Consider the following 18384-nt stretch of genomic DNA (forward strand, 5'->3'; position numbering starts at 1 on the left):
GCTAAAGTTGGACTTTGGGGTGGAGAGAAAGCTAGCAGAGGTGGATCTGGAGGCCGGTAGGAGTTGAGGCAGGATGGATTAAGACCAGGCTTTTTTAGGACTGGGGAGACAGCAGTAGTTTTGAAGGCAGATGAGACAATTCCATGGGACAGTGAGGAGTTTTAAGGGAGGCAGATAATGTGGTGTTGAGGTTATTAGCGAAATCATCAGGTGAGGTGGGGTCTGGTTCCAGGGAGAGAGCATTGGAGAGCAGGTCTGAGAGTCGGAGGGGATCGATGGATTTTGTGTTTTGGAAGGTTATTTCTCTGAGGAGTTGTGGACGTGGGGTTGGGGATGGAATAGTGAACTGGATGAGCTAAGGATCTGACAGAGGAAATGGGGACGGATGGATGTTGAGTACCAGTAGATTGACAGAGCAGACTAGGTCAAGGCCTTATATGGCCTTTGACATGGGTGGGGAAGGTGATGTGCTGGGTGAGGTTGAAATTGTCAAGTTAATTGATGAATTCAGAAGCAAACTGTGAGGAGAGAAATGAGGCATTTGTGAGGGGTTCAGACAGTGCAGACAGGAAAGATGGATTAGGTATGGTTGGCCAGTAAATGAAGATGACAGTCATTGAGCACATGGCTTTAAATGCTAGGAGTTCAAATGGTGAGACTGTGGGGAGGGTGATACTGTGATCCTGAAATTTTGATTGAATAAAACAGCTAGACCACCTCTGCGACAAGAGGGACGAGGTTTGCAGGTGTAGCCAAAACCAGTGGGAGATGCTTGATTGAGGGAGAAGAAATCATCAGGTTGTTGCCAAGTGTCTGTGAGCAGGAGAAAGTCAGTTGAATTGTCCAGTACTAGTTTATGTAGGATGGGAGTTTTGTTGTTCTTTTATCAATGTTCAATGAATGGGGGAACGCTGGAGAAGTCTGAGGTTATCTAGTTTGACAGTGGAGGGGGGACGGTGGGAACATGTAGTTTGGATGTTGGATACCGGTTGGATATTGGGTGAGTGGAGAAATATAGATGGCTGGGGCTGTGATGAAGGTATCGGCAGTGGCGGAGGATTCCAGCAGAGCAAGCAGCATTAAGTTCATTGGGGGATAACTGGTAGTTATTGTTGAGAAGCAGGAGTTCACGGAGAGAGTAATGTAGGTGAGGTGAAAAGCTGGGCTGGGGAAAAAGAAAGAAGGGAGACCAGGGTGCAGCATAAAATAAAAGGGGGAGTAAGGTTAATAAAAATAAGGGAGGGCTGAAAAGGTCCCATAGCAGCAGTTGACAAGTGGGTCAGTCGTATGATGTAGCATTAGCACAGAACACAAACAGGAATGACGTTAGCTACCCATGGTTCTGATTATTTTGTATGGTGAGGAGTGCAGCCAGGGAAGGAGATGTCCAGAAAATGTTGATCCAGTAAGTTAATATTGATAGTCCGATGAGGGATAGTGTCCAGGGAAGGGAAATATACCAGTGAGACTCGGGGACAGAACCAGCAGGGCAGCTCTGCTAGTTAGCTGGCAAGCCAGGTGGAGCTAACATTAGCTGGTTAGCAGGGAGGCTGGGAGAGCTAGGCAGCTAGGAATGAAGACAAGGGGACAGGGAAATGGCAACAAATCTGGGACAATGACAACAGACGTAGAGAAGACAAAATGCAAGAAAAGATGAGAATAGAAAACAGGGAAGACAGACAGAGAAGCGGCAGCCACACATGACGCCAGCAGTACTCTCACAGGACACAGGAAGTCAGCGGTAGATTAAAAAGCAGGAAAAGGGCTGCTGCTCTTAAATGTGCTGGAACTTTTTTTCTGTTCTTTTGTAGAACTATGTGTACTTTGTGTAATGGCCAGTATTTGAATGGTTCATTCCACAACAAAGTTATGTGATAGCAGAGACCAGGGGCCAGATGCGTAAAAATAGGTTTACGACTAGGTTTATAAATCTCAGTCATTGTAAAAGTGGGCACATATTCCTGTTTTCTACTCCTACAGTTAGCCATAGGTGGATATAGATTCAAGAGACTTTATTGCCATTTGCACAGGCACAAGGTACATGCACATTGGAATTTCTTGTGCAGTTCACTCAGTCAGGTTAAAAAAAAGAAACAATTTTACAATGAATAAAAACATTTAAAGAGAGTACTGTGAAGTACCATCTTGTACTGTGTATATAGATATGCCCTTAAGACCAATTTATAATTCCCATATTTGCATAGCCACAAGGGTCCACATCATATACATTTTGTCATCTTACCATGCCAGCAAGGGTTCACATGGTTCACATTTTTGAGTATAACCAACCCCTCAATCAAATTTATTGTTTGTGAATTAGTTTAATGTAGTGAAGTTTCGTGCAGTTTCACAGATTATGTTGCATCAGTAAGGTTCTCCTGTAACAGTAGAGCAGCCGTGGTTATGCACAGTTGTGGCTGTTTGAGGCACCTATACTGTCATGAATTCATCAAATTTTCCTCTAAACAATAATTGGCAGTGATTTTTGTATCAATTGTTATCATCAGTCATCAAAAATCAGTCAATTAATGATTTGGTTTACATGCTCATATCTAATCAAATTTAACAGCTACATAATGAAGGATAGGTACCTGGACAATTTGAGCTCAACAAGTTGTGAAATCAGTTCATAATTGTCAAAAGTATTTGTGTAATTCTTCAGGTAATTCCTAGTCAACAGTGGAAGCAGAGTGTTTTATTTTAGGGAATCCTTTTCTGCCTCTGGCACCTCCTTAATACAAATAAAACAGGTGAGTCACGAAAATGAATACTTCATCAGTGAACAGTAGGAACTCGAATGGAGCAGCAGATACAAACTTGGCTAATAAGGACCAGGATATGAAATATATCTTACTCTGGTGGAGGGCTGTGTTTTTATTTCTCTCTTTTCCTTGTCTCTGCAAAATGAAGTTTGGTCTTATCATGCTCATGTCTTTTTTTTTTTTTTTTTTGTCAATATTAAGTGTTGCCTCTCCATGTCTTGAGCAATAGACATGGACAGACACATTTACAGCTTTACACATATTTGTGTTTTGACAGAACTTGTGGAGAATATTGTGCTGATTAAAAGAGGACACTTAAGAATTTTATTATCAGAGATTTTTAGCAATTTAAGAGGGCAGGCTATTATTTGTTGTACAATTAATGTAGTATTTCAAACTCCTTGTTTGTCATTTTAGATTTTCTTCTTCAGATGTTTTGTCTTTACCCTTCCTATAAACTTGAAGCCTGACATTCTGGGATATTCATTCTCTCCCTCCCTTCTATATTCTTTCAGATCAAGACAAGTGTTTCTGTCTATTGTTTTACCTGCTGAGGATTTCCTCTGTCCTTGCATTTCGTCTCAGCATGTTTATTCTCTCCTTGTCTCATCTTGTTTTGCTTCATGATATGTACATAAATCCTTGCTCCATATGTGTCTCCCCTCTGTTATGTACTCTAGATGTCTCGCTCTGCCTCCACGTTCAGTTTGAGTGATTCTGCCAAGAGCAGTGCTGTGGTGCAGCGCTCTAACTCTCTGGACCACCCTCCAGTCCGAGCCAGGGTCCCTGTCTGTATACGTACCCCTTGCAGCCCAGCTCCCAACCCCGCCCATTGCCCCAGCCCCAACACTGCCCCCCATGGCAACCAAAGCCTTGGTCTCAATTATTATCCCAAGGCCCTAGAACCCAAGTCCACCCTTTACACTCCATTATCAACCCAACCAGCAAAACCTCATTCCAGCCTCCCCACTCCCCAACAGTCTACCTCTTCAACCGGTCCCACCTCCACTTCCATTCCAGCTGCCCGAAACTCCACTCAACTCAACTCTAAAAGCTCCCAGCCAAAATCTGGCCAGCATATGTCTAGACACCTTCCCTCTGTAGGGTTCCAGCTGAGGGGCCTGGCTCCTCATACTGTTGATGTCAAAGGCAGAACCTTTTCTGAGTCACGCAGGGATCCCCAAGTCCCCTTGGACCCACGGAAGGCAGTCCTGACCAGTCCTCGCAGGGAGACTCTGCTCTAAACCACCGCTAAGCACAGCCCTGGAGCCTGATGTGAGCAAACATTATTGTGGTCTAGTCTCAACTAGGGGTGCACCAATACCATTTTTAATTTCAAATTCACCTTTGCTTCTGACTGTGTACGCTATACTGGCTAACATTCAGTTAACAACTGGTGCATTCCTAGTCCCAAATCAACTCCTTAGAAGCTGAGACCCTGTGACAGTGATAGATAGATTAATAAGGGTCTGCTCCACAGCTGAACCCTGGACCCCAGTGATTACATATGAGGGGGTTAGAAAGATTCAAGAAGTGTGAGTATAATGCTTCTCTCCACTCGAGATTGGCACAAGTGTAAAGGGCAGAGATTTTAAGGGTTGATTTGGAATAGCTCTGTTCCTCTGGATCACCAGGGTTACTAACTGGTGGTGGTGGTGGCTGGGAATATTCACTAGGTGGCTGCTGTCAGTAATGGGCTATATACAAAAGGGTGTAATGGAGCTGGGCTGATGTAGAACTGTGGCATAAGAGACTTTTGTCCAGGTGGAAACCTGGTTTTCCTCTGTGGCTCTCACATATCGAATATTTGATTTTCCTGTCAGATCAAACATTACCAAGGCAAGTTGAACAGGTATTAGTGATTTTAAGTTGGTTAGGTATCTTTGTTCAATCAAAGCAGTGCTAACAAAACTTAAGAAAGTAGTTGAAAGACTAATGTAAGTGCCCAGTGAAGAAAATATCAACAGTAAAAAATCCAAATGTCAAGTCATGCCTTTAATTTTGGATGTTATGCTCTCTGTGTGTTTTGGCTAGTTTACACAAAAACAACACACTAGAATTAAAATGTCAATGTATTCATGGGAGCCAGGCTGACTTCTCATCTGAGCTTTAATGCGTGGTGGCAGGTCACCTCTGTTATCTGTCCTACATTCTAACCACCTCTGACGGCTGAGTTGCTGGGCACATTATGTGCTATATTCACCTCAGCCATTTAACCAGTTCCCAGTCGTATGAACACTGCTCTACCTGTCTTAAAAGGAATTCACGCTTGAGAAACAGGGTTTGACAGAACAGAACAGCACTGTTATCTATTTTGAGATCATTAAACCTTTTCACAATGAACCGTACGCAAACCTTTTCATTGCAACCTGCTGACAAATACAAGAGTTTAGGAACTGCCCATTCTATATCCATCTTGTTTATTGATGTGATTTTTAAACATTCATGTGTACCGAGGCTTGTTAGTGAGGTAGTCAGATGGTAATCTATACTTATTTCTCGTTAGATGAAATTGTGAAATGAATTCACATCAGATAAACAAACTTTCATTATCTCACAAATTAAAGGATAGGGTCAAGTTTTTTTCAAGTCTGTCTTTAAAACAATAGTCAGGTGCCCAAATTAACATTGAAACAGACTTTTCTTGCTCATCTTCACTCCAGTACATACTGGCCTTTAAGAGATCCCTCCCTAATGTGCTCCCAAAATGATGGCTGAAAAATCCACCTTGTCTTTTTAGGACAAAATTCCCTCTTTGCATTTCCCTGTACATTGTTTCCCTGTTGAGCTGCAGTGGAAGAATAGTGACAAAAGGAGAGAAATTTGTACTAAAAGGACTTGACCTTTAGAAGATATACACTTGATTTGACTGACTAGTACTGCTGAAGTATCGTATTAGCTTCAGAAAAACCTTGTGAATACATTTTTGCATGTAAGGGGGACTGTGGATTTTTTCCCCCATCACTTACATTGACAGCGTATTGGGAAGAACTCGTTTAATAGCCAGTATTAATGAGAGGAACTAGAAAAAGCTGTTTCAATGTGCATATGAGTACCTGAACATTGTTTTAAGACAGACTTTGAAAAATGTGAACCCATCTTTAAACAAGTAAATATATCAGGCTGAAGTGATACTATATTCATTGCCCGTACGATTAAAAGGTGACTGTAAAAAGGTTGTAGTTTTGCCCCTTCAGAGTGTGGTAGCTTACCTTGCGAGGCAGCTGAATTCATGAGGTCACGTGAGAATCCATCTTGTCAGGCTTCCAGTTATGGGCTTGTGGCCAAACCACCAGTGGTTCAGACCAATCAGCGTCCTAGAACTACTGGAAGCTACGGACATGGTTTAGGTGTGATGACAGTGAGAAGCGGTAGCCCATGATAGATGGTGATAGACAGATGGTTCATCATCCAATCACCTGCCAAGTATTTTTTGAAGGTGCCTGTTCTTTTCCAAACAGCTTTTAAGGACGACTTCTCAGATGGTTCTGTGTAACAAACCATCTGGCTTGTCGGGTTATGTGGTAGCTATGGTCCGTTTACATTCATGAATTCAAATCGTTAGCAGTTGCGTGGGATAGTGGGGAAAAAAATCAGTAAAACATCTATAGAAACCTGCTTGTCCATCTGTATGCTCAGTTTGTAGTAAACCAGTGTTTCCCGTATTGATGATGCACTCCACCTTGCCAAGTAATGACCACCCCATTGACATTGAACACAACAAAGGCTGCCTAGTAACGAAATTAATCAAGAGACGAAATACACTAGGATCTGTCAGATTGAGATGACTAATGAACCAGAGCGGCATGTTGCGATGTTGGGGGAGGAAAAAAAGAGAGCCTGAGTAAAGACCATCGGCTCAATCAGTCACAATCAACTGAAGATGTGAAGACAAACACACCGCACAAGCAGTGTCAATATCTGCACTCCACACATTCAGCCACAGTCATGTCTATACTCGGTAGCATTTTTGCAGCACTTACAGTCCAATACACATCTGAAGAAAATTTTGTGTGAGCCGTTGAGCTGGATTTATGCTTAAATATGGTTAGTGGGAGTCCCACAGATATCTCCAGCGTAGGTTTTGATAATAGTTTAGCGTCAAATTTCACCTGTTGATCAACCACAACACTAGACAGGTTTATTGTACATGATCAGGCTGCATTGTGCTTTCATTATATATAATACATCATTCTTTCAATTACTTGTGATACAAGTTGCAGTTGCTTTATGATGTTTTATTCATTGTGATGGAGAGTGGTGATTGTGGTGAGCAGAAGGTTTGAAGTGATCCTTTCTTTAATTTGCTTAGACAGCGTTCAGACTTACATTAGCTCTGCGTGCAAAAATGCAGCCCCCTTATTCATTTGAATGGGGGGAGTGTGTTGACACAGCAGGGGTGCCAACGCAGAGAGCCCCTGCAAAAAAAAAGTTGAACCTGGTTCCACTTTTACTGCAATGCAACGTGGCATCATGTGGCAAGGCGCTATGTTGGCCAATGTGTATGTGAGTATTACAAACCGCTGTGCAGTGCTTTGGCATCTGATGAACCTATAAATGTATTAATATGTAGCTCCAACAACCCCCTGCTCGTCAAGGTGCCTTTGTACCTGTAAGAGAAGTTTCTGGGGTGTACCTTCCTTCTCACATGGCATTACCACACTGCTTTCCTCCTGCAGTCTATCAGACTGTTGATACTGGTGACGCTCCCTCAGGTTTGATGTACAGCCCATGGAGCTGGTAAAAGACTGCTGTAACAGTGTTGTGATCAGCCCCTATTAATTCGCTCCAATAAAAACCACATCTGGGTAAACTTTAGTGTTGAGAGTGAGAACACCTCTGCATGACACCAGCAATATATCACTGGAAGCAGAGACAATCTGTTGATGTGTGTGTGTGTGTGTGTGTGTGTGTTTGAGTGTGTGTGCTGACTGAATCTCAAATGGAGGCATTTTCATGCACACTCACACAAAACAAGTGTTCATTAGCAGGTGAGTTTAGTTATGGCAGGTGTGTAATGAGGGTCAGATATGTTTGCAGTGTGACCATTGCTCCCCTTAACCCCCTCTCCAGTGAAAGCAGCATGTTAATCTGCTCATTCATTCAGCCCTTATCATCCTCTGTATTTCTGAACCCCTCTAGCACCACTCACTAACATGTAATCAAGGCCGCCATTCACTAGTTACCATTCATCTGCTAACACAAACAGAGGGAGAACGAGCACTTAATGTGCGTGTGTGTGTGTTCGTGTAAAAGCCAGGTGGAAAGCTACTGAAGTGTGATTGTGTTGGCAAAGGTTGCCTGTCTCGATTAGTTCAGTGCCAAGGTTTGGCTTGGAAGGCAGCGAGGCGCTAGTAACAGCGTTTGTCTTTGTGTGCTCAGTAATTAAAATGAGGCTGAAGCACATAAACCAACCTTTTGTCCTTCATACACACCCACACACACACTCCTGACTGCAATCTAGATGCTCACTTGACAATCTGTCTTGCTGCACAGGCTTTTAAAAGTGCACCTTGAAAGGGAATTCGGATTCTGGTGTGGAACTGAGCTGAATGGCTGAGTGAACATGACACATACATTAACACTAGGGGTGGAGCTGAGTCTGAATAAGGCATTCGGAAAAGCACAAATAGTGGGTTTTTATGAATATTAAAATTCTTGGTTTTTGGAAGGTAAAAAAAAAATCATGTTAAATACCAGCATGCAGGTCGCTATCTCAATGTCTCTCCTCTGCTCCGCTGTTACGTCTATCAACAGGTCTCAACGAGGGGAGTCACATCCACCTGCTACATGACGCACATTTCTTTATTTTGACATCACTCCAGGAGTAAGGGGTGTTCCCCAGAGATAAAGCTGAGCTACTGACACATGTGAAATGCTCTCAAGGGACTCTCCGTAACCTGTTGTTCCCTGTTAGGTTGTAAAAAACAGGCAATAAATGAAAAGTGCAAAACAATAGTCACCTCTGACATTCTTCCCTACACCTTAAATGCTGTGCTGTCTCTGTGTTATATATGTATAAATATCTACAGGTCTGCCTATGCAGTATTGCACAGCTGAGCTTTACATTGCACTTAATCAAAGGAACTGCTGAGGAACTGGGGATTGCAGAGACATTACTACAACGAAGTGCAACAGGTCAACAAACATGAGCAGTCTAAAGATCAGACAGGTTGTAAACAAACTAATAGTTTTGTCAAATTAACATAACCAAAAATCAGTGAACTCAAATTGGAAAACTGTACGCACACCAGTGTGCTCTCTTTGTATGTGAAATTCAGTGTCTTTTGAACAAGGAGAAAATATTAAGTGTTTGATGCGATGATCTGTCTAAATTCAAAATTCACAGTTGATAGGAGCAACAGGCAAAGCCGTTTACTTAAAATGGAGGAAACTAGTGAGCCGTGAATGAATAAACATGACTCCAACCAATCTGAGAAGTAATGAACAAATCCAAAGTCACCTGTTAGTAGCCTTGTAATTAGACTGAATTGCCATCCTCATATTGATGAACAGATCAGGGATTTGGACATGATTGATGTCTATAATTCAGCTAACCTGTTAGCTTGTCACTAAAGAGAGGCAGCGTAATTACAACAGTGATGTGATTTCATGCTGAACACAGCGCAAGTATTTTTCCACACAACAGCAGGGCACAGTGAAGTTGGGTAACTCACTGACAAACAGCTCACTATAGTTCCTCATTCTTGTTCCATTACTTTCTGAAAATTTTAAAACTGATACGCTGACAAAAATATGCAGAAAATGACCGTTGACTTTTTTAAGTGAGAGCTCTAGTGTACATACAACCACATTAAGTACAGTAGGTCAAAGTTGAACCAGGAAATGTGTCTGTAAACTGAAGGATGGAGTAAAACACTTTATCCAAATCAATTATTGTTGTGAATGCTGGAAAGCATTCACAACCTATGTTATTCTATAACCTTTATTATTATTCCGCCCACTTTTTGGCACCTATCTCCTTCCACATTGTTCAACCTAGAAACTTCATTCAAACATCATTATGTTCAGCTCAATTAGGACATTATTGCTATTCCTTTTCTCATTCATACCCTTCATACTTCCTGAAATATTCAATGTTTTTCAGTGATTTTGCTTCATTCAAATGAATGGACGGAATGTTCAAATCCTCTTCAACCCAGTCCACTTTCAACTTCAACTACTTCCACATACTTTCAGCTAGAGACTTCTAGCCAACTTTAAACAGGTCACAAGACTTTCAACTACTAAAATTGTATTCATCTTTTTGATATATATTTCACGTTCATATGTTTTCACACAATCACAGTTCAAGTTTCATGAAAATTTCAGCCCTTCTCAGGTTTTTACATTAGTGTGTATTGCACAGAATGTTCAGACCCAGAGTGCGTGATGTCACTCCTGACATCAGGCACTGTAAGTATAGGCCTGAAGATTTTATCAAAAATCTTCAAGACATTATCTCTTTACTCCCACAGCTTCCACTCTACAAGCATAATTTATACAAAAAAAATGTAGACAAACCTCTCTCATCCAGTGTTACTTCCATTAAAATAAGACTCAAACAAAAGCGCCAAGAGTGTTGTCTAACAATCTCATAGACTCCAATGTAATCTGAACTGTTCATCTTCCCTGTTAAAAAGAGAGATGAGGGTGACATTTGAATTGAGATAGCTCCTTCATTTTAAATCACACAAACACATATCCCACATGAGTATCGCTGATGAAGTCTCGGGACGCGTATACCCAAGAAATTTTTTCGATGTGACTCTTTGTTTTTGAGTTATAGGAAGTTGCTCGAGGCCTGTTTGTTGCTTCTTTGGGTGATTGTCTCCCCTTTGACACAGGGCTGCAGTGTCACCATAGCAACCTGTCACTCAGTCTCTGTTCTGATTGGTGGATTGATTTTCAGGTGTTTTTGGCAGTTGGTCCTTTTTAACTGTCAGTAGCCTTCAGCTGTTTCAGTTTTAATTCACACATACCTCTGTCGTCCACATACAAAGGCTTCATCACCTCTCTCCTCTTCTTCTTCTCCTGCTCTTATTCCTATTCTCTCTCCCTTCTCCTCCTTCCACCTCCTCTGTCCTCCTCCTCTTCTACATCTTCTGTCCTCCTCCTCTTTGTGCTCCTCTTCTCTCCTCCTCTTCCTTCTCCTTCTCCTGCTCCTCTTCCTCATCTCCTCCATTTGTATTTTTTGAAACTATTAAATCCAGGTGATTAAGGTTTCCTGATTTGAACTTCCATTTTCCACTTTTCAAAATCATTCATACTCCTCCAGCTTCTTCATCCAAAGTAAAGCTAGCAATGCAGTGTAGTGCAAGCCTGTCAACTCTTCATACTGCATCAGCTACTTTTTTTTTTACATCTTCAACTCTCCTCTACTGATTCATACTCCATTCAAACCTTAAGATGTTCCACATATGTTCATACATTATGAGTTTTATTCAACTTTTTAATCCCATTCATACTTTTTGAAACTGTTCAACACATTTAATTAAGATTTCATGATTTGACAACCCATCTTCCACTTTTCCATATCATTCATACTCCTTCAGCTTCTTCATCCAAAGTAAAGCCAGCAATGCAGTTTAGCGCAAGCCTTTCAGCAACCAGCATTCACAACGCAATTTCCTCAGAAATTGCCTTTTCTAGTTTATTTTACTGTTTGCCTTTGTTTCCCTTCCAAATAAACATTTCTAATGTGGGGGTTTGGTTTTCTTAACTGCTCATGTTTCTTGACTCATTGGACCTCTCTGATGTAGCCATTTTCTTGGATCTCAGCAATGAACATGGACAGTACAACATTATTATTACCAATAGGGAGGATGGCTAAAAGCATGGAAGCGAGAGCCAAGTTTTAAGTAACCAGAATAATCCTTTAACATCAAAGTTGGGTTAACGTTTTATCCCAGGTTTTTCTCACTTCTCCTTCATGCTCTTTTTTTTTTACAGGCACACCATTCCCCCTCCATGGTCAACCTGCCTTCCATGTTTGAGAGAAAGTACCACACATTCAGTCGATCGACAACCCACCTTTTCTGAGATCCAGCTGCTTGGGACAACCAGCAGGGGCCAATTCATCTTTTTTATTGCCACCTTTGCCATGACTGCTGCTAACAGCAAGATCTGACCAGACAGGTCTGTGTGTATAAAATTAAAGCTACCTGTAAAGTATGGCAAACAAGTATTTGTCCATACTGGAGCTCTGCACTGATTATCCACATCCAGAAGACGTGGCATTGAACTATATTGGAATACTGCACTGAAGCTAGAGACATATATCAGTCTGATATGTGGCAGTATCAGAATTGTCCAGTCTCCAAGTGCTTCATAGCTGATACTTGGCCAAGTAGGATTAAAACCAGTTGTTCATCAACTTCTATCATGTGACACATTCAGCTCAAATGAGTCTGTGTTGCTGAGAGCTCACAGGGAAATATATTATCATTCTTGATCTGACAAGGCAGTCTGGTGCGACTTTTCCGAACATGTACAATCCTTGAATTAAGACTGTATTATCAGGCACTAACTGGAATGGTACTGCACCATGCTAGGTGTAATTGGTGTGTGAATATCGCCGCTTCTGGAAAGGTTCGCTGTACCCTGACAAAATGAAGGATGCTCTGCTCTTTGTCTGCATTTGTTAATGGATATTGATTTGTTATTGTGCTTTACCAGACACTTGTTACATTGTTTTGTTCTTATGATGCCTACTCAGCTTGTTAGCATTGTTCAGTGTGTTAACTTTAATTGCAGACCAAGTAAACACCAAGTCTGTCCTCTGGTGTAAATACTAGTTTTACTTCACTGTGCCTTGGTAAAGTAAAATAACATTTAATTTTAAATGTTGAGGTATATCTATTTAACAAATGCAGGCTGCTAAGATAGTTGTGTTTTATGTACTAGTAAAGTCGAAAGGTTGACCTCTCCTGCCCTTTACTGCGTTGTGGCTTTTTTATTAACTTACTCTGTGAGAGACCTTTATATTAACTGACATTTAATGTTTTATTGTAGTGGGGTAGACTTAATTTCACCTAATATAATAATATTACTTATTGTAAGTAACCCACCCTCTTAATGTAAACTTGGCCTGCAGCTTTTATAAAGCTTCTATTTTAACATGTCTGATTTAAGAGGTAAGGTTGAGGAGAACAAAAGCACACAGAGACAACTTATGTTCTTCTTCCCTGCACACCCGTCCACGTTTTAAAAGATCTTTTTACAGTGTCTTTACTGTGTCTGTGTGTATGTTCAAGAAGGGATGCAACATCAGTGTGCATATTTATTCTTGAATAATAAATATTATATTCGTTTTCTTCTTCTCTCTTTCTATTTATGTTTTTTCCACTTTTATATTTGTCGTTTCTCTGATGCTATTTTCATTGAGCTTCAGTCGTCTCCTGTTGTTTAATCTCTGTATTAAATGCACTTAAACGTGTACCTTAAGATTTAAGCTTTTTCTTACTCCTGTGTATGTGTCCTTTATCAACAGAACATAAAAAAATGATTCGTTCCATTCATTTGTAGGGGGTTCTGACTAAATATGTAGTCATTTGTGTGAAAATAAATTCTTTTATTTCCTCTTGATGTCCTGGAATAATGTTTACTTTGTGTGTATTTGTGTGCCTGTAAATTCAAACAAAACACTCCAAAAAGTGAATTTCATCATAAGAAAATGCCAATTTTAATCTTGTAAAAGCTGGTCTCAATTCTGCCACAATGGCAGAATCTTGCAATCTTGGATATAATCGATAATCCACCAATTAAGCTGCTTCAGTACATGTTTGATTCGTGAAATATTCTTGGAGCTTCCACTTGAGTCTTGGATCTTTGAGGGCTTGTTGCATACATGCATATGCATACTACTTTGAAGCAAGCTCATGAATGCTCCTCAGTACTCGTCTGTACTTCTTGCTCATTTGATGTAGGAGTTGGTTTAGAAGTTTCTGGATCTCCCTAGACAAAGTGCACTTTCCCAGTTTCCCTTCTCTTCATAAATCAGAGCTGCTGTTTAAAATTCACTTTTGAACCAACAGAGTCAGTTGGATCTTTTGAAGAAAGTAAACCCAGTCCAGAAATACTGACAAATGGGTCAAATTGGGTAACCAGCAGGTATTTTTTAAGGGAGAGATTGCCTGTGATAAGATGTAAAAGTGCCTGTATAATCTTGTAACAATGAGACCAGGGAGCTGGCTCATAGTACCATGGAAATTCTCTTTTTAATGCTGTGATTCTTTATTGATCAATGCAGAATAAAATAGGTTAGCTTCCCTCTTTAGGGAGGTCAGAATCATTTACAAACTAGTGTCTTCAGGAGTCAGTGTCTTGCTCCAGCACACAAGCAGTTTCTCACCATGGAGCTCGACCTGCCCTTTACCAAATGTGATTGTACCCGTTAATATCAGTATCAGTTCTCATTAGCAGTCACTTATATGGATCAAAGGCTAATTCGGGTTATTTTAAACAGCAACTTTGCACTAAATCTTGTAGAGAGGAAAAGCTTTGCTGTGCTGACCCTCATGTTAAATGATTAGTCTGTTGCACTTCTGGCTGCATCACAATTTGGTTATATGTAGGGTAGATGGTAATACCTGACCACACTCTACCGTGTTAATTATCATACTGCAAAGGATGTAGCCAGTGTACACAACTTCCACTAAATCGCAGCGCAACCTGGATTATTAGCCAAAGTGCAGTTACTCTTGATAGGTGTAATGAGTCGCCAGTTTGAGCTTCTTTATCTTCTGTAATATGTCATTACAAGTCAAACAAAAATAAAAACAAGACAGCTGACAAAAGATCATTTTCCCAACAAGTCCTCCAAATCACTATTTGCATAAAAAGCGTTCTCTGATGAAGCATACTGGCAGCTTAAGTCTCACAAGTAGTGGTTGGAAAATGCTTTCCTGTAGCTGTATAGTCACTAGTGACAGGCTATTGTAACTATCAAAATTAATTTATCACAATATCTATTGTATATTTTATCAAATATCAGCCTTGGCCTTAAAAATCTGCAGTGCCAGCAGGATTATTAGACTGGCTGCAGTTACTCTTACTGTTTTTCCCCCATTATAACAAGTAATCACTGTGGAGCTCTCATACCTCCAAGTTGTTGAGAGGGTTGCTGTTCATTACACACACATACACACAAGAGGCCAATCACAGTCTCTACTGAGTCAAAAAGCAATTAAAACTTGCTTTTAACATAGCACATCCCTGCATCTGATATCCAATTATCTATTGCCAAGTATATTTACTGTATTAGATATTTTAACTATCAGGGCTTTATTGGAAAGTAGACTTTCCATGATACTCTGATGTTGTGAAGCTACAGTGCCTAGAGGGGAAAAAAAACACATGATCAAACACTTAGTGGCCTTTTTTATAACCCATAACAAGTCCCAAATGGAGTCACAGATTATTTACATCTGCAGAAAATCAAAACTGTCAATTACAGTTTTAGTAATCTGAGTCCCATATATGGGAGCACATTCATAGATGGATTATGACTTTGGGAAATGAGCATGTACTCAGGCCCCTGGAGCCAAGGGGGGGTTGATGGTCTTAAAGATTTTGTTATGTGGTTCAGAATATGTGTAAAAAGACTCAGTTTGCAGGGGAATAGTATGGTGGCCCTGAGGTGCGAAACACAATTACATTTCACAAATCATGACATGAACTCTGGATTGACTTAGGTTTTGTCCAATCACAGCCAAGAATTGCCCTCCCTATGTGGTTGTGCTTGCCAAAATCTTATGTTTTCTGAAATGTTGTGTTTTCTGAAATTTTGTTTCGAAATGTGTTTTGTGATATGTTGTGTTTTGCACCTCAGGGCCACCGTAGCATATGCCTAAATGTAAATAACAATATAACACAAGTAGCCAATTTAATTGCTGGTTTAGCAGAAAGTAAGTAACACTACTGTTAGTGTCAGCAATCTAAAACACACTCTTAGTGGGTCTGCAACACAAAAACTTGAACAGGAAATAGTGATTAGACTGAATTGATGACTGAGAGTACCAGAAGAATGTATGACCATTAATCATATGTAATGTATGCTGCACATAGTATGCATAGAGCAAAAAACTGTGATTAATGTCACAAAATAATCAACCTAATTACAACATAGAGTATGTGTGTAGGTTACTTGGTTCTGTGTGCTGGGAGAGGGTGTGATAGTGAGTTCAGTACACTGATGTGTTTGCAATGTTCCAAAACAGGCTCTAAATTACTTTCACAAGTATCTGACAAATATCAAAGGAAGGCTGCAGGATGAGTGCTTCCTTGATAGTTATTAATGTTCATGAAACTGAATTAGGAGGAAATTAAATAGCAGAGAATTTTAAAAAGGGAAAAAAGGGGATTTCTGAACTTTGACGCAGCTAAAACGTTGTAACAGTTGTAATTAAAAAGGGTGCCACATTTCTGTGCAGTGAGTTCACACAGCTCCTGCACAGCCAGACCTCCACTGTGTCCTCTTGCCCTTAGCTTAACTATAATCACATTAGCGACCCCAGAGTCGGCTGACGTCCTCACACTGAGTCGAGGTGTTTTGAACGGTGAGCTTTTAATTTTAGCCACATTAGTGTTTGTGTCATGGTGGCGGGCTGGCAACAGAGGTGCTCCTGTTTTGTCCTCTTCACATGCAGCCTCTTCAAAGCATTAGGAGATAATCTGTGTCTCCTGGATAAAGCGCGGGACGTGCCAGGCTGCCAGCTAGCAACTGCAGGTGGAGTGCCATGCAGGCCCGAGGCAAGGCGAGACTGGGGAATAGCCATGATGAAAAGGCACCTCTTCATGGAGGACACTCACTCTTTTCATATTTGCCTTTGCCTTCACTTCAAAGTGCCTCTGACTGGCTGTTAAGGGCTGAAACGAAAAGGGAGATGAGTTGAAAAGAGGATGTAGGGGGGGCTGGAGCTGGAATGGTAGGGGTCTGCTGACTCCAAGGTACCATCCTGAAGGACAGTCCAAAAACATGCAACCTGGATGCAGACTGCTGTGAATATACAGCGCATTATCACTAAATACTGTGATTGAGCAAGATGTCTTCATTCTCTGTGCATGAATATGAGAGAAACACATTTCCCCACCACAAACGGATTACACAGAGGACACACGGCTGGAAAGAGTGAGCAGTTTGACATTGAAATCCCTCAGTGGAGAGTGAGTGTGTGGAGATTGGACTCATCCACATGTGAAGGTGTTTTCTACTGTGAGAGAAGTTTTCATTTTCAGTAAAACTTCTTCTAATTTAACCATGACACAAAAATTATCCTAACTTTCAGCAAATCTAGTTGAAATGCTGGGAAACACTCAACCCCGTATGTTTAAAAGTGATGTTTGATCTCCGAAGCCAAGTGTAGCCGTGCCTCCGCTATTATTATTGTCATTTTAAAGCCACTCTGTGTAGAATTTTGTGTGTGATTATAATGGCATAATTTTTCTTTAGCAAAAAAATGAAGGACTGGTGAGAATTTCAGTTGATTACAGACATTGTCATGCTTTGCTACTGCTACTAGTCATTTTTGAGACTACCAAAGTCTGAAAAATTTTTTCAGAAAACGGTCAAAAAACCCTAAAGTGGCTTTACTTAAAAGGAGTACATTTGTCACATAACAGTGGTACTGTATTTCTATCAGACTGTCAAGGCCATCTTTTCCCGATTTCTCATCCAGGTTTCTTCTTCAAATGAGTCAAACAGGACCTCTCTGAATTTGCAGTGGCCTGTAAATATCAGCATGTTTGGTGAAACTGGGCACTGCAATCTTACGGTTGGTGGAATCATTTGAGGCCAGGTGAAGGAGTCATTCTTCGATTAACAAGACTGAGAGTCTACAGCCATGTTAGCATTTCTGTGAGGCTGTACTGTGTCTACACTATGACGTCTCATTTTTTAATGTAGCTGAATTCACTATATAGTTGCATGTTCTCATTTACATATTTTTGTGTCTCTGTTTTCAGACAATGGAAGAAGAATGATATAAAGATATAATAACTGCTCAGAAATACATCTACAATGAGTGATCACAGAGAATGTTGGGGGCGACAGAAAGTCCTTCTTTTGGAAAAGCTACGTTTTTGGGGCAAGAAAAAGTTTTCATTGCTCACAATGAAAATGTTAACATGCTGATGTTTAGAAGGTATAATGTTACCATAATTAACCTTCGTAGGTCAGCGTGTTGCATGTATGCTAACATTTGTTTGTTAGCAATAACCTCAAGTGCATCTGAGGCTGAGGGGAATGTCATACATTATGTTACATCATCTAGGAACCAAGGATGTCTGCACAAAATGTTGTGCCAATCCAGCTAGACTACAAGACTAAACTAGAGGAAAACTCAGTGGATCACCAAAGTCATTAGGAGTAGGAGTCTGTACAAAATTTCATGGCAATCCATTCAACACTTAAGGTATTTCTCAACAACTATTGGATGGACCAAAGTGGTGAACGAGGCTGACTGAACATTGCCATCCCAACAGCCATACCACCAACATGGCTCAAAATAGCAAATATAAACTAATGAGATGTGACCACTGTGTAATGGTGAATGATTAGGAGTCTGGAAACAATAGGGGAGCAGTCACACTCTGACCTGACTCCAATCAAGATTCAGGTTAA

At 40.7% G+C, this 18384-nt stretch overlaps 1 protein-coding gene across 6 annotated transcripts in view; it reads left to right on the forward strand.

Moving 5' to 3' along the window:
• The window catches only part of ect2 (epithelial cell transforming 2), a 57546-nt gene extending 44197 nt beyond the window's left edge, over positions 1 to 13349 (forward strand). For 4 of the 6 annotated variants that reach the window (XM_042416460.1, XM_042416459.1, XM_042416462.1 and 1 more), the window contains 2 exons: positions 3443 to 4037; positions 11715 to 11803. In XM_042416460.1, the coding sequence (XP_042272394.1) occupies positions 3443 to 4006 (564 nt within the window). In that variant the 3' untranslated portion in view covers positions 4007 to 4037; positions 11715 to 11803. Of the gene's footprint in view, positions 1 to 3442; positions 4038 to 11714 lie in introns of all 6 variants that reach the window. The other 2 variants (XM_042416463.1, XM_042416464.1) reach the window with 1 other exon arrangement.
• Positions 13350 to 18384: the final 5035 nt, after the last annotated feature.

Source organism: Thunnus maccoyii, chromosome 7, assembly GCF_910596095.1.
Source record: "Thunnus maccoyii chromosome 7, fThuMac1.1, whole genome shotgun sequence".
NCBI classification, from domain to species: domain Eukaryota; kingdom Metazoa; phylum Chordata; class Actinopteri; order Scombriformes; family Scombridae; genus Thunnus; species Thunnus maccoyii.